Here is a 15,735-nt window from a genome sequence, read left to right as displayed (position 1 = left end):
ACTCCTTCCAAAACAGTATATTGGATTCTTTTCCCTGTCCAAACGGAGTATCTGCTAACCTTAGTTTAAGAAGGCTATTTCAAGTTTTTTTTTTTTTTTAAAGATTTTTATTTATTTATTTATTTAACAGAGATAGCACAAGTAGGCAGAGCGGCAAACAGAGGGAGAAGGAGAAGCAGGCTCTCCGCAGAGCAGGGAGCCCGATGCGGGGCTCGATCCCAGGACCCTGGGATCATGACCCGAGCTGAAGGCAGCCGCTTAACTGACTGAGCCACTCAGGCGCCCCTATTTCAGGTGTTTAATGCTGTGTCAATATGTGCCAAACAATAACTCAACATCCAATTTATCTAGCACTTGCATTACTAGCAACAACTGCTAAACCATGCTTCGGTGGCTATATTAGAAAGGCAAGTCTGTTCATATTTTATTGCAAATCTAAATTTTTAGATTTTGCTTTTTAATTAAAAAGTCCAACCTTGGGGCAAAAGAGAAGGCTAACTGCAACCTAAGAAAGAGCTTGGTATGTATTTTTTCTTCTTTTTTTAAAGATTTTATTTATTTATTTGACAGAGAAAGTCACAGCGAGAGAGGGAACACAAGCAGGGGGAGTGGGAAAGGGAGAAGCAGGCTTCCTGCAGAGCAGGGAGCTCGATGTGGGGCTCGATCCCAGGACCCCGGGATCATGACCCGAGCCGAAGGCAGACGCCTAACGACTGAGCCACCCAGGTGCCCCTGTATTTTTTTCTTTTCTTTAAGTCAAAATCTGTCATGAGAGACAGTAAAAACTTGATATTTAACACTGACTCAGGGAAGCGCCTGGGTGGCTCAGTCGGTTAAGCGCGTCTGCCTTCAGCTCAGGTCATGATCAGGGGGGGTCCTGGGATCGAGTCCTGCGCCGGGCTCCCTGCTCAGGGGGGAGTCCGCTTCTCCCTCTGACCCTCCCCACTGCTCGTGCTCTTTCTCAAATCTTAAAAAAAAAAACCCACAAAAACTGACTTGGTAGCTTTAGCTTGTAAGTCTTTAGCACATTCATGGTCTTAAGTCTTTAAGTCAGACTTCCTAAAGGAACATGTTAGCCTTTGGGGAATCTGTGTAAGACCTGTTTTGTAGTGAAAAAATTTATCCTAAATACTTAAGACACTCTGAAAGTAGATGGCTGAAAGAACTAATTAATAGTCCTGCTGAGGAATATTTTCAGTAAGGGAAGGTACTCACCAAATTTGAGCAGTCACCATCTAGATTTCTGTTTTTAAACACACAGCTTGAAAAAACTCTTTGCCTATTCACCCAACAGAACACACTAATTTATATCAAGAACTAGGTCGGGGACACATCCTGAACATCTAGAGGCCTTAGGAAAATGGATTACCAAGGGCTTTTCCTCAACACACACTGAGCCCTAACTGTCGACCTGTTTGCTTGGTGCCCTGCACGTTAAGTGCTTCCTCCTGCCAACAGCCGCGGTGGAAGCAGCAGTTGGGTCCGAAGGCAAGGGGATTCTGAACCTTCGTGATGCAACGCTTCCTTCACTCTAAGACACCAGACTTAAGACCCCCAAGTTATCTTTACTTCTGAATTCCAAAGGTGTACCCCGTGTTTTAGGTGAGTGGGGAATTACATGAGAATTTGACCGATCCAGAGGGTGATGTACAGCAACACTCTTAATACATTTCCCAATCTTCACGCGAGGGAATCCCTCCAAAGGACTCCTGGAAACTCTCACAGCATCCAAAGTATTCATTTTGAGTATTTTAACATCTATACAGTTGAAAACAGAAAATGAATACGACTCTTGCTATCTTGCAGGTGACCCCCACCAGGGTACCCTTGGGGACGAATGGTGAGAAGGGGAAGGAAACCAATTGTTACACTTGTTCTCACCCAGGGAGTGCTTCGACAGACACGCAGTGAGGCCTGGGCAGCAGAATACTGGTGCGGAGTCTGCTCGGCGTCTTAACTGTAGTGTGCGTGGAAAGAAAACTGGAGGCTCGGACGCAGAACCATCTCCAGAGAACCGCTTATACAGGGCACTCCTGTAATAGTTTGAGGACTCCTCAAAGGTTCAGTTCCATGAGACTTTTTCTTCATAAACAACTTGTAAATTGGCCAGCTTTATTGCTAATTACACATAAAAACAGGGTTTCTCTACACCGCTAGGTTAATGGAAAAATAAGCCACACGAGAAAAGCCCAACACAATGAAAAACTTCTACTTCCAGATATTAAAAAAGAGGTATTCGCCATGGGTTACTACGAAATGGGATTGCCCACATTTTGATACAATTCCTGAAATTTCAGTCTGTAATTTTGCTTACTGGGGCACCATGTAGTAAGATGGCATCTTTGGATGAAATGTGGTATATTTAAAATGTTGATGGAGCACAAGGAGATGACCTCTCATTTTCAGAAGACAGTTAAAAGCATTCCCACTATACTCTGGAGTCTTATAGTTTAAATGGACTTGCCTTTCAAATCAAGTGATTTTTATAGGGGTCTGATATTTATGGACAGAAGTTTGTGGTTGAAGAAATTCCCTTTGAGACTTTTATCCCTAAAGAAAATGATTTATGAAAACCTTTTATGTAACCCCCAACTTTAAATGTTTAGGTATATAGATAGTAAAAATTTAACTGTTGTTAATTTTTTACCGACCTGTAAGTTGTCAGTTCAAAATATCGGTGGCTATGTACATTTTCATTCAATTAGGTGTATTCATGTAGCTAAGAATAAAGTTCAAATGGTTTAATCCAAGTGCAGTTTTCCAAAATGCAGAACGGTGGTTAAGTATCAGTCTTTTGATTCTATTTTTCAGAAATGTACAAATCTGAGCTAGATCTTTAGCAGTACCCCAACTTAAAGGACACACCAACAGGCTTCTGTGGCAATCCTATTTCTTTGGAACACTGCAACAAAGAATTGCTTTTCAGATACTAAAAAGCAGAGCAGATGCAATCTGCTGGAGAATTAACTGAATTGTCACTTCTAGGACTCCCCTTAAAACGTGACCTGCTGCACTTCTGATATTTAAATGAAACTTGAAACACCAGAGTGTTTGCCAAATCTCCATTTTAGACTGAACTGTTAAGGCAGCAATTAGATCACAACTCAATTTTTGAACTGCTTAGATGTGAATATACTTTGGAGATACAAAGGAGGGCCAAATTCCTCTATTTGTAAACACTTCCCTTTTTAAGATCCCATTAAATCTATTACACCTCTAATTTACCTCCGTTTAGATATCTATTTTAATAAATAAAAGGGAAAGCCGAAAGTTAATTTATAAAGTTTTATTTTTGTATATGTGCTAAATCTTAGGAACTGTGGACAATCTTCAGTCTGTTGGCTTGTAAAAGGCTGAGAAGTGTGTGATCTGGGTGCTGAATTTCCTTTGGGGAATCTGGATTTCAAAAAAAAAAATCACTCATTTGCAAGTTTAAAACATGGTGCACCTTTCCCCTTTTTCTTACACCTATGAATTTGGAGGAAAAGTGCTACATTTCTGCAAATGTAAAATAATTGTTATAAATACAGTCGGCAGCAAGTTCTTAATACATTTAGCACTTTTTGTAGTGATGTATCACACCCAAAACCTTATTTTCAAACACTAAACACTCATGTAGGTGCAGGACCAATTTTAGGTGAGCACCACTATAAAACCAGTACTACTTTTTTTTTCCTTAGTAACACAAAAAACGGGGTGGGGTGGGGCGGGAAGGAGGTTGTTTTCCTTTCTCTGCAGTATGTAGTACCTTCCAGCTAGAGACAGACAAAGTTGGGCACTTCTTACAAGGAAAAGGCAATTTTCTTATCCAGTTAGTTAGAATTCTAAATAAGGCAGGATATATCCACCAAATTAACCACAAAATTCAGCAAAGTAAGAGTTCATGGGAGAACGGAAGCTGGAAAAATACCAAGAAAAAGTAAAAGAAACCATTTTGTTGGGAGTAGTCATCAGAAAATTCACAGACTATTGCTTTCATTTACAAACATAATTTCAGTAAAAAAGGCTCCTCTTCTTTTTAACCACTACTAGGATTAAATAAGTTATCATTCACTAATAAAAGTTAATCATGAAAAAAATAAAACATTTTAATAATTCTAAATTTGTATATAACAGCTAAAAGACACAAGGTTGGGAAATTATGTTATTTCTGCCTCTACAATGCTGAGCATGAAAATTTGGTTGGTGGAGGGCTTAGAAACAGCAGCGATACGGTTTTTACGAAGTTGTGCACGGAAATACTTCGATCCAACAGGGCAAAGCCCTTGTTCACAGATTAACAATGAAAATAGCTTTAGTCTTTTTGTTAACAGATTCTATGGTTTTCTATGAAGTTATCATGCCATTTAGAATCCTGGGGGGTACTTCTTTGAAAGGAAGACTAGTGATTCTGAAACAAACATTTGAAGTACGAATTATATATATGGCTCAAGAAATCAGTTGAGGGAGAATTAAAGATAGGCACCTTGAAGACTTGGAAGTTTAAAATGTGCCATTGATGTTCAGAAAAAAACCTCAACACCACCACGTTGCTCTTACAATAACATGCGCCTTAAAATTTCCGCTTATATGTTAATGCTTGCTTAAGAAGTTAAAGAGAGAAAACCATTCACACAAACAAAAATAAATCTCCCTGTTCACTTTCCCTTGATCCTGGGGACAACACAGAAGCTCTTCCACAAACGGAGGGAAAAGGATTCACAAGCCCTCACCTGGCACAAGGGGAATTGTCAATTCAAAGCAACCAAGATGGGATCGCCCTCCAAGGAGAAAAATTCACAGCCTTTTCAAATGTCAAGTTTTCCATGTCTAGGAAGTCATTAAAGTTTTTAAATTAAGTACATCACATACTTTAAGGAGCGGGAAATACAAAAACCACCTCTCCTCATCTGGTGAGAAGGTGTATTTAAGGATAGCAAATTGTCCAAATAAAGTCAACCTATTTTGCTCATTGCTAAAGAGGCCTGGAATTGAGGAACTTTCAAATTAAAACTACCACCTGGAATTGCGAAGTGTGTAGGACTTTTGCTCAAACTTAAACTCAGATGTAATATACTTAAGGTAAAAACAGGATCTGTCTGGTGTCAAAATTTCCTAATATTACAGAAAACCTAGAAGCACAGATGGGACTATAGAGTACTGCAAATAAGATACCCAAAGCTTTATCTTAAATACCTGCCCCTTTTAATCACAAAATAAAGCAATTCTCAATTTTGTTTCTGCTTTGTTCAGTTCCAACTATAGCCTTTGACAAAACATTTTCCTATTTAACTAAATTGTAAAAAATACAACCAAGCTTGTGCTCATTAAATATACATGTATATAAAAAACATACAAAAAGTACAAGATTGATTATGTTAGGAAACTTTTACAGTGTCAACATCCTGTTTTCTCTAAATCTTTAGTCAAGGGCCAAAGGTCAAATCTTTCTGTGCACAAAAACTCGATGTGACTGAACTCCTGAATTCAGTGTCATGCCTAAGCACGCTATGCACAGAATTTTATTATGCAGTCCTCAAAAAAAAAGGACAAAAAAAGGAAAAAAAAAAAAAAGGAAAAAAAAACAACCAAAAACCAACCCAAAAACAAAACCAAAAACACACCACAGGACAAAAAGTTCTTCATAAATCAAATTCTATTTGTGAATTCAGCAAAATAATTTCTATAAAATAAAACAGCAAAATATTTAAATAGAATAGGGTGGACTGTATCTGCAGGGGTATTTGGTTTTTAGACAGGTTCCAAAAATTACACACATTCAAGTTACCAATTCTCTTTTAAATACAGTATTAACTGATGAGTTCCTTATCTTTAATTAAATGTTTATGCTGAAATTATGATACCTCAATTAGATTAACTAACCAGTAGTTTCCTTTTTAATCAAGACCCTGCTTCGAACATTCAAAGTTTTGGAATAATGGAAAAGGAGCTAGGACAATTCTTGCTTTCAAGTAAAACTGTGCCTGAGCAGAAACTCAGCTAGACATCTTGGTGCAGTGGCGCTCCAAGTATTGTGGGATTCTGGTGACTTCCACTTCACTGGGGTCCAGCAGAAGGAAAGTTTTAGAAGATTCACCTAATAAGCTCTACCAAAGAAACAAAACAAGCACACCAAATACAGTCTTCTATTATGCTCCAAGCATCCTGGCATAGCAAATTTTTGCATATTTGTTTTAAATCTTTAAAAATTCCCATTACTGATACTTAAATTTCTTTATCCCACCCAGAGATCAAACTGTCAAACATTAGACATAAACAACATGTGTGTAACTGAAAACCGCCTGTTTATCATATCACATTTCTCCCCTTGTTTTATATTTATATTCTAGGTGTAAGAAGGAAAAGCTCTGAGCAAATCAGCTGTCACACTGGGACAACTGCTGTCATTATGGTAATTTTTTTCCTCATTGGCTACACTAACCTGGTGTGAAGCCATGCTAAATGTTACAGCATAACTATAGCTTCAAAGTGATTAACCTAATATCAGAATTAAAAAGGCAATGAAAAAGATCTAGAAACAATGTTACATCACCAATTGTCCACATCAACCAAATAATTTAAAGGTTACCAGCCTTACATCATTGCTCATAATAAAACTGACTCCAGTGGCAAAGAATTAACATGAAACTATTGGTGTGGTTGACATGGATGGGCTCTGTTTTTGTTGCTGTTGGTTTATTTTTTTTTGTTTTTGTAAAGGAGTAGATCCAACTGCCATGAGGCAGGCAACACTGGTTGCAGAGTGCAGTGGGTAGAACAAGAAAATTAACTTTTGTAGTTTTTGTAGATCTGTGAGTCTCCTCAAGAAAAGTTTCTTGCTTAAGAATTAACAGTCAAACATTAATATACTATATACACCTTTGCCATTTACACATTAGCATCAGGCCATTTATTACAAAACACTATACACTTTCCACTGCAGGCGGGTTATATATTGACAGCAAATTTCTGCAGATAAGACAGTGAATAAACTCTCCACTCCATGTTGATTAGGAATAGTTTTTCTAGTTTTAAATTATTAGCCAGACACAGAAAAAGGTTGGACTGTAAGGCCTGGGTGCACAGTCTTGATGGAACCAGTTAATTATGTGCATTTCACTGATCCTTCGTCTGAGGTGGGGATACTTCTTCACTGCCTTCATAATTTTCTTGTGCTCGTTGGCCAGTTCTCTGAGGGTTGTTCATGTGATGTGCTGCTGGGCCTGTATATGGCTGTCCATGCACATGGTTATTCTGGGAGGGGAGAAGAGATCGATGTTAAAACTTTTCATATAGTGAAGAAATCATGGGCTGAAATCTGTGGACACATAAACATTTCTTTTATTCCCGAACTTACAAAGAGTAAATATCCTTAGGCTAATGGTGAAAAAGAAAAAAAAAATTCGTTTCAAAGAGGAAAGCTAGGGACACCTGGGTGGCTCAGTTGGTTAAGCGTCTGCCTTCAGCTCAGGTCATGATCTCAGGGTCCTGGGATCCAGTCCCACATTGGGCTCCCTGCTCAGTGGGGAATCTGCTTCTCCCTCTCCCCTCTACTGTTCCCCCTGCTTATGCTCTCACGTTGACAAATAAATAAAATCTTAAAAAAAAAAAAAAAAAGCTAGCTTAAATGCAAACCCCGAAACCCCAAACAAAAGCAGTGTAGATCTCTATGAATCTTTACCTGAAGTGATTTTTAGTGCCCCAAATTATTTAGACCTAAGTCCAACAAATAAGGGATTACATCCTGTTATTGTTTATTGTCAAAAACACTCACAATGTGATTTGTGAGTTAGAACACATTTATTCTGACTCTTCCAAGCACCTGGAAGCTTCTATATGAGAATGACAAATCTGACTGATTGTGGTCATATGAGATCTGCATTAGCAACAACCCTGAACACAGAATGGTGTTAATGAAAACAATACAATATTAAAGAAACGTGGACGAGCCAGGCATGATTAATATATGAGCTTTCTCAGGGCCAAGGAAAGTTAAGTTTCTTCCTTATGAATTTCATTTCTTAACCCTTTAAACCCATGAACCCTCATTTTTCTGTATATTCCCACCAGTCAAGAAGATTTTAGGTCTTTCTATAATTTGTCCTATGAAAATAAATATGTGGAATATGCATTTTCTAATTATTGAGTATGCTTCTATTTCCACCCCCCCGCCTTTTAAAGTAGATTCCACGCCCAATCTGGAGCCCAACTTGGGCTTGAACTCACAATCCTAAGATCAAGACCTGAGCTGAGATCAAGAGTTGGACCCTTAATCAGCTGAGCCACCCAGGCACCCCTCCATCCTGAAATATAAGAAAGAATGTCTTAAATAATGGTTCTGAAAGTATGGCTTCCAGACTAGCAGCAGCATCAACTACCTGGGAAAGAAATGCAGATTTTCTGGTTCCACCCCAGACCTAAATGAATCAGAAACTTGCAATCTGTATTGGAACAAGCCCATCAGGGGATTTTTTTTTTTAAAGATTTTATTTATTTATTTGAGAGAAAGCACGAGCAAGGGGAGAAGCAGGCTCCCCGCTGAGCAGGGAGCCCAATGTGGGACTCGATCCCAGGACCAACTGAGCCACCTAGGCGTCCACACCAGGGGATTTTGATGCTTATTCAAGTTTGAGCATCACTGCCTCAAAAGATCTAAATTAGTCACCTCTGGGTTTTAGAAAGGTTATCTAAATTTTTTTTATTTACCGATCTTACAGGAAATTTTACGGCAATCTATCAAATCCTTGATATTTGTCAACAATCTTGAGTGTCACTGAAGTCTTAGGCTATGTAACCTAGAACAGTTTCCTTCATTGCCACATCTTCAAGTCTTTGGAATCCATTTGCAGACTCAGCCTAACAGGAAATGTCCTAATCCTTTGTACTAAATACGATCACTTTATGTTGACCACAACTGCCACAGTTTTACTAAGTTCTGAGTACAAATGACAGGCACCTATTTGACCAGGAAAACACCATAGGGGGGAGTTCAAACACATCGCATTGTGACCCTGCCCCAGCTATTCCTCTTTTGTTCATGCTCTAAAGGTAGTCTTGATAATCCCTTTATTACTTTACAGTCACAACAAAAAAATTCAGCCATCCTCTAAATAAAGCATAAAAATTGGTTCTAGGGGATAAAAACACAAACCAACCCCTATTTACCTGTTGATACTGAGATCCAGGTGAATGGGGGTATAATGGGGCATCTTCAGGTGGAGGTGACTCATGCTCATCTGGGGCATCTTGGTCATCTGGCTCCTAATTTTAAATATTTAAAAATAAAGAATTATATAGGCAAATTGATGTTTAAGTTTTTTGTATTTGAAATAAAATTTTAAAAACCTACAAAACTGACTCACAAGTTTCCTTCTACAGAAGATAAATTGAAACAGATGAAAAAACCTGATTTGGGTTCTCTTCAGAAAGACTACATTTCGGGCAGTTTCAGAAATTTCTCTAAAAGAAGGCTTCCTCATTAACTTAAGATTACATATAGTAAACACTAAAGCAAATAAAACCTGAACAAAATTTCTTTGACATTATCATTAATACATAAACACTGGCCTATAAAGTAACAAATTGCTTTCTTCCTTTTTTTTTTTTTTACCTCCTCTGGACAGAGTTCACAAGCTTTTGCAAGTGTCATCCTAGCACTATGTGATCTCTCCAAGAAATAACCATTTGAGGTTTCATTGCTCTGCACTGGAGGAGACCAGTTGTTGTAAGTGTATTGAGGGTTGCCAGTGTATGGTCGTCTTTCAAGTTCATCTCCAAGCCATTCCACTGCCCAGGTCCACTTTCTTTTAAGATCTCCGTTGCCCTTCAAAAGAAAAGAAAACCACGTATGGAAAAGGTTTTGGAATACTTCTTAAAGTTAACTTAAAATAATAACTCCAAATTCTCATTATTCTTTTCTTTAAAATGGAATCCCTAATTCTGATTCAGACTTCTACAAAATTTTAAGAAAAAACCCTCACCTGCAGAATCTGGTAAGCAACAGGACAATTGCTAAAAAGAGCTACCATACATTTTATACACTGATATGCTCTTTTTTGATAGTGATTCTTAGAGCGCTGGATTGTGTCAAACAGCCCATCTCGGTCATCTGGGATTCCTTTAAGTGCGTTATGAATTCTGAAAAAGAGCCAAATATAAAATTAAAACTTGTAAAATCAAATAGCAGCCAACATTTACTGAGTGCCTACTATGTGCCACTCAATAAAGATCTTTGATGTCATGTCATCTAATGCCGGACAGGAGGTAGTTATCGAGCCTCGGAACAGATAAGAAGAGGGGTACAGAGAGGTTAAACAGCTTGCCCAAGATCATACAGCCGCTTAGCAGTCTGTGCTCTTACCAACTTGTTACCAATCCAAAATGATTTTGCTATGTATGTAATTCAAAGACATTACCAGAAGTGATTTTAGGACACCAAGAGTAACACAGACAAAGTCAACTAACAACTAAGTTTATGACTGCTGTACCTAAGAGTTTGCTTCAAGTCAGTTCCTTTTATAAAACTGCATTTCGGAAAGTAAGTAACCCGTGACTATGAAGCGGTGATATAATTTGGAAGTACAAAACGAACTTGAATTCTAATAATGAGCTATAATACGGCAAAGCAATTTTCACCATTACAATTTAGCTGATGGGCCAATGATGGATGATTTCCTTTCAGTTCTTGCCAAGCCTAACAGAATAATATATAATCAGTGATTTCTTGTTCTCCCCAATAAGCAATTTAAAAAAAGGACTGTAGGGGCAAACTGTGCCTGTTTCCTTTGTTAAAAGCATCACCTGCCAGTAAACAAAATGTGGTACATACACACAGTGGAATATTATTCAGCCTTAAAAAGGAATGAAATTGAGAACATGCTACGATGTGTATTATTATTATTATTTTTTAAAGATTTATTATTTTATTTTATTATTATTATTATTTTTAAAGATTTTATTTATTTATTTGAGAGAGAGAGAATGAGAGAGAGCACATGAGAGGGGGGAGGGTCAGAGGGAGAAGCAGACTCCCTGCCAAGCAGGGAGCCCGATGCGGGACTCGATCCAGGGACTCCAGGATCATGACCTGAGCCGAAGGCAGCCGCCCAACCAACTGAGCCACCCAGGCGCCCAAAGATTTATTATTTTAGAGAGTGAGCAAGCGAGCAGGGGTGGGGGGCAAAGAGAATCTCCAGCAGACTCCCTGCTGAGCATGGAGCCCAACATGGGGCTGGATCTCATGACCTTGAGAGATCATGACCTAAGCAGATATCAAGAATTGCACACTTAACTGAGCCATCCAGGCGCCTCTACAACATGTATGAGTCTTAAAAGGCATTAAGTAAAATAAGCCAGATAAAAGAGGACAAATATTGTACGATTCTACCTATATGAGGTACTTAGAATAGGCAAAATCAAAGAAAAAATCATAGTTACCAGGAGTGGGGGGGAAAAGGGGAATGGGAAGTTATGGTTTAATGGGTACAGAGTTTCAGTCTGGGATAATGAAGAAGTTCTGGAAATGGATGGTGGTGACGGTAACACAGTATTATGAGAATATACTTAATGCCACTGAACTGCACACTTAAAATGGCTAAAATGGTAAATTATGAACATTTTACAATTTGAGTACAAAAAATAATAAAAAATTTACCTGCCTGCAATTCTACAGAGGTTTATCCGAGAGAATTGAAAACAGATGTTTAAAAACAAATGACATGTACATGAATGTTCACAGCAGCATTATTCACAATAGCCAAAACGTAGAAAACAACCCAAATGTCTAACACAAAAGGACATTTTGTATGATCCCATGTATCTGAAGAAGTGCCCAGGCAAATTCTGGACATTTTGCCTAGCCTATGGTCAGGCAAATCCATAGAGACAGAAGCAGATTAGTGGTTGCTGGGGGATGGGAGGTAATAAGGAGTGACTACTTAATTGGGTATGGGGTTTCCTTCTGGAGTGATGAAAATGTTCTGGAATTAGAGTGGTAATGGTTGTACATTGTGAATGTACGAAAAGCCACTGAACTGTATTCTTTAAAGTGATTAAAATGGTGAATTTTGTGAGTTTTATCTCCACAAAGAAACATTACCTGTGTAGTCCATAATTTAAAAATAAACCAAAAACCTTATATACCATAAATTTTATTTAATAGAATGTTCCAAACCAAAATGCAAGCTTGTTTTTTGCGTTGCATGCATTCATAAGATCTTTTGTTTGGAAATCATGACTCCAGCAATTCTGCAAGGTTTACTAATTTCAGACCGATCATACAGGCCTCTTGCTGTTTAATCGGAAACACTTCAGTGTATATTGTTTTTACCTTCAGTTTGGTCAAGTGATAATGAAGTGTTAAGCCGTTCTTTCTGCCACATCACATTTTCTTCCCATTAGTTTTAACTGCTTTCAAATACTATTTTTATCTGTATCATCCTTGCCTGCCTTGTTCTCCAATGCCTGGTAGTGCCGAGCACATGGTAGATACTACATAAATATTTAAACACTGCTTATCGAATGAACCAAAAGCTCACTATGAGAAGTTATTTTCAAGCTTGGGCCAGTGATTCATAGTAACAATACCTTACCTATTTCATTACACAAAAGTCAACTGTCCATATTTAATCCAGCACATGTGCCTTTACCATTATCGCTTGCTATAATGAATCAAGAGAGCTATGATGTAACCAACTGGTTACTGCTGTAAGTGCTTACAATATTTTTTAAATGAAAAGAGGAAGGACAAAGGGAGAGGAAGAGAGAGAATCTTGAGCAGGCTCCATGCCCAGCACACAGCCTGATGCAGGGCTCAATCTCACAACCCTGAGATCATGACCTGAGCCAAAATCAAGAATCAGACGTTTAACCAGTTGAGCCACCCAGGCACAACTAAAAACAACTTTTAAGAAAAGTTTCAAATCCTATAACCATATTGGGAAGGGTACTAGATAGTGCTCAAAATATATGGTTATAGTTTGAGAACTATTAAACTTTTTGTCTCATGAAAATTGATTTTTGGTTTGATGCTATTTTTACAACGTAATTAATACAACTTAAATCTGATAATTTTGGAGATAATATGGAAATATTAATTCACGAATTATGACATTTGCAATCTCCACTAAGACTCAAAATTGTAAGTTTTAAGCATTTGGTCGTTACAGAGCTTGCTTTCAAGTTGCTGCTTTAGTTACTGTATTGACAGACATAACATATATATATATAAATTTTGAACTGTTTCTGAAAATCAAGTATTATACTATCATTCATGTGGGGAGGGAACTTCTAAAATCTGGCAGAGTTGTCAACTAATTCCATACTTCATCATCACCTAGATTCTTGGGACTAAAGATAATATATTAAACTTTATGGCAAAAAACAAGATGGAGAAATTCTGAAGGAAGCTTGAGGGATAGTTATGCTGGATATCCTCAGTTTAAAAAAAAAATTGCACTCAAATTCTCATATACTGAAAAACTAAAGTTGATGTTCATTATTCAGATTCCGTATTTGTGATTTTGCCTACTTGCTAAACTTTATTTGTAATGGCAAATACATGGTGCTTTGGTGGTCATGTGCTGAGTGGAAAAAAAATTTGGACCAAACACGTATGTTCCCAGCTGAAGTGGAACAGAACGACACTTTGCCTTGATTCAGCTCATACTGTAAAGGAGTGTCCTTTTTGCTATTTAGTGAAACCCTTCCCACACTTTGTGCTTTTTGTTGATTTCATGGTTTAAAATGGCCCCCAAATGTGTAGTGAAGTGCTACCTAGTATTTGTAAGCCCCAAAAGGCTTTGCAGAGAAAATATTGCATTAAATAAGCTTTATTCAGACACAAGTTATTGTGAGTTCACTGTTAAAGAGTCAGCAATGTACAGTAAATAAGCTGTCTTTAAAAAGATAACCACACATTTAGAAAAAGGTTATGATAGAATGGTTGACAAAAATGTAACCAGAGGCTTGCAGGAACCTAACCCTGTATTTCCCCTAGGAGCAATGGCTCTGCATTCCCTCATTCAGTGTTCACAGCGACTTTATAGAATATAGCTACCATGAATAACGGGAACTGACTGTACTTACTTACCTAAGGACTATTTTTAGATAACCAAATGTGACCTCATAGGACTCATTCTAAAACGAAACTAATCTTAAAATAACCCTAGCACATCATTAATGAAATTAAGACATTTACCAAAAGCCTATGCTGTCCTTAAAAAAAAAAAAAATAAATAAATTTGAAAGCCAGAAGTATTTAACACGGGCAAGAATAAAAAGTGAAATCAAGTGAGGGAAGGGGGAACTTTTTATTAATTCTTAAGCTTTTAAGGTAAAACCATTATTGCATCTCCAAGAGGTAAAAAGAAAAAAGAGAAAAAAAAGCGCTGACTGGCAATTTCAGTTAGTTTAAAAGTTGAGCAAGTAAAAACGAGGATCTACCTGTGAGTCTGCCAGGAGTCCTCAATCAGTAAGATTTGCAAAAGCAGGTCCAAATAGGGTCGGAGTTCATAAGTGTAGGAATATGCAACCTAAAAACAGGAAAAGACACGGTGAATAACTTACTTAAAGGAGTAACAAATCAAATTAGAGAGACATATGAATGTTTATTATCCTTTAACCTGCCAGAGAAGTTCACTGAGGACAGTAGATGAGAACTGAGGATTCTCCCAGCAGCAAAAACGAAGCAATTTGACAGTTTCCTCTGAGTTACTGCAGTCCTCAATGATTTTCTTCACATAACTTGTTCTCACAAATAAAATGTCTGCCACATTTTGCTGAATTGGCATTATAGGTTGTGATAAATTAGGATCACCAAAAGGATTGGGAAGAGGAGGATTACCTAGAATACAGATTTGTCATCAATGAAAAACTAATAGGCTTCTTCACAATAAAATAATACAGCTTTCACCACAGAAAACCGCTTATGAATTTTGTATTTTAGAAAAATAACATTTTAAATCAATATTCCTAAGTATCATGAAGAAAGTAGTATTAGGCATTACAATGATCAGATAGACCAAGATGATAAAACGCGAACTTTAAATGCCAACACTGGCATTTACCTATATAAAAAGTTAATTCTTCTTAAACTACTTCACAAAGTATCAACCTTGGGAGCAAGTAGACAAAAAAGATCCCCTTTAAACATGTGAAAAAGGTGTAGACCCCAAAATATTATAGATTGTCAGACTCTTGGTTTTATATTTAAACATCTTCAGAATTACTTTTAACTGGGTACTACGAATGGCCAGCAGTATTTTAAAACCAATGTAAAGGATGGAACATTTGACTTTACCATTGATTGAAGACTGCATCCTTGAAGAGACATTGCAACAGCGGATCAGCTGTGACACAACTGAGTACAATTTGCCTAATTCAGCATACTGGTATTTGATTGGAGGACCTGGACCTTCATCTAAAGACACAAGCATAAAGGTAGCAGGTACATTCAATTTCAGAAGTTGTGTCTTCTCTGCCACACCTTCGATGAAGAAGAAAGCAGTGGGAAGAGGGGAAGAAGAATTACAAAAGAGAAAAGAATTAGGATGATAAGGGCTTCATAATAAAGCAGTTATCGAAAATATTTTTCTATGATTTTTATAATCAGAAAACCACTCGTGGGGGGCGCCTGGGTGGCTCAGTTGGTTAAGCGACTGCCTTCGGCTCAGGTCATGATCCTGGAGTCCCAGGATCGAGTCCCGCATCGGGCTCCCTGCTCAGCAGGGAGTCTGCTTCTCCCTCTGACCCTCCCCC

At 37.8% G+C, this 15,735-nt stretch overlaps 1 protein-coding gene across 4 annotated transcripts in view; it reads right to left on the bottom strand.

The window, feature by feature from the left end:
- Positions 1 to 3,469: 3,469 nt before the first annotated feature.
- The window catches only part of USP9X (ubiquitin specific peptidase 9 X-linked), a 166,957-nt gene continuing 154,691 nt past the window's right edge, over positions 3,470 to 15,735 (bottom strand). For 2 of the 4 annotated variants that reach the window (XM_035003152.1, XM_035003143.1), the window contains exons 39-45: positions 15,278 to 15,463; positions 14,601 to 14,821; positions 14,422 to 14,510; positions 9,960 to 10,116; positions 9,590 to 9,802; positions 9,145 to 9,240; positions 3,470 to 7,233 (exon numbers count right to left, since the gene is read on the bottom strand). In XM_035003152.1, coding sequence (XP_034859043.1) covers positions 7,096 to 7,233; positions 9,145 to 9,240; positions 9,590 to 9,802; positions 9,960 to 10,116; positions 14,422 to 14,510; positions 14,601 to 14,821; positions 15,278 to 15,463 — 1,100 coding nt within the window. In that variant the 3' untranslated portion in view covers positions 3,470 to 7,095. The remainder of the gene's footprint in view (positions 7,234 to 9,144; positions 9,241 to 9,589; positions 9,803 to 9,959; positions 10,117 to 14,421; positions 14,511 to 14,600; positions 14,822 to 15,277; positions 15,464 to 15,735) is intronic. The other 2 variants (XM_035003166.1, XM_035003158.1) reach the window with 2 other exon arrangements.

Source organism: Mirounga leonina, unplaced genomic scaffold, assembly GCF_011800145.1.
Source record: "Mirounga leonina isolate KUSES-001 unplaced genomic scaffold, KU_Mleo_1.0 Mir_101609, whole genome shotgun sequence".
Classification (NCBI taxonomy): domain Eukaryota; kingdom Metazoa; phylum Chordata; class Mammalia; order Carnivora; family Phocidae; genus Mirounga; species Mirounga leonina.
The sequence above is the reverse complement of the archived record's forward strand: the minus strand, read 5'-3'. Positions and strand labels throughout refer to the sequence as shown.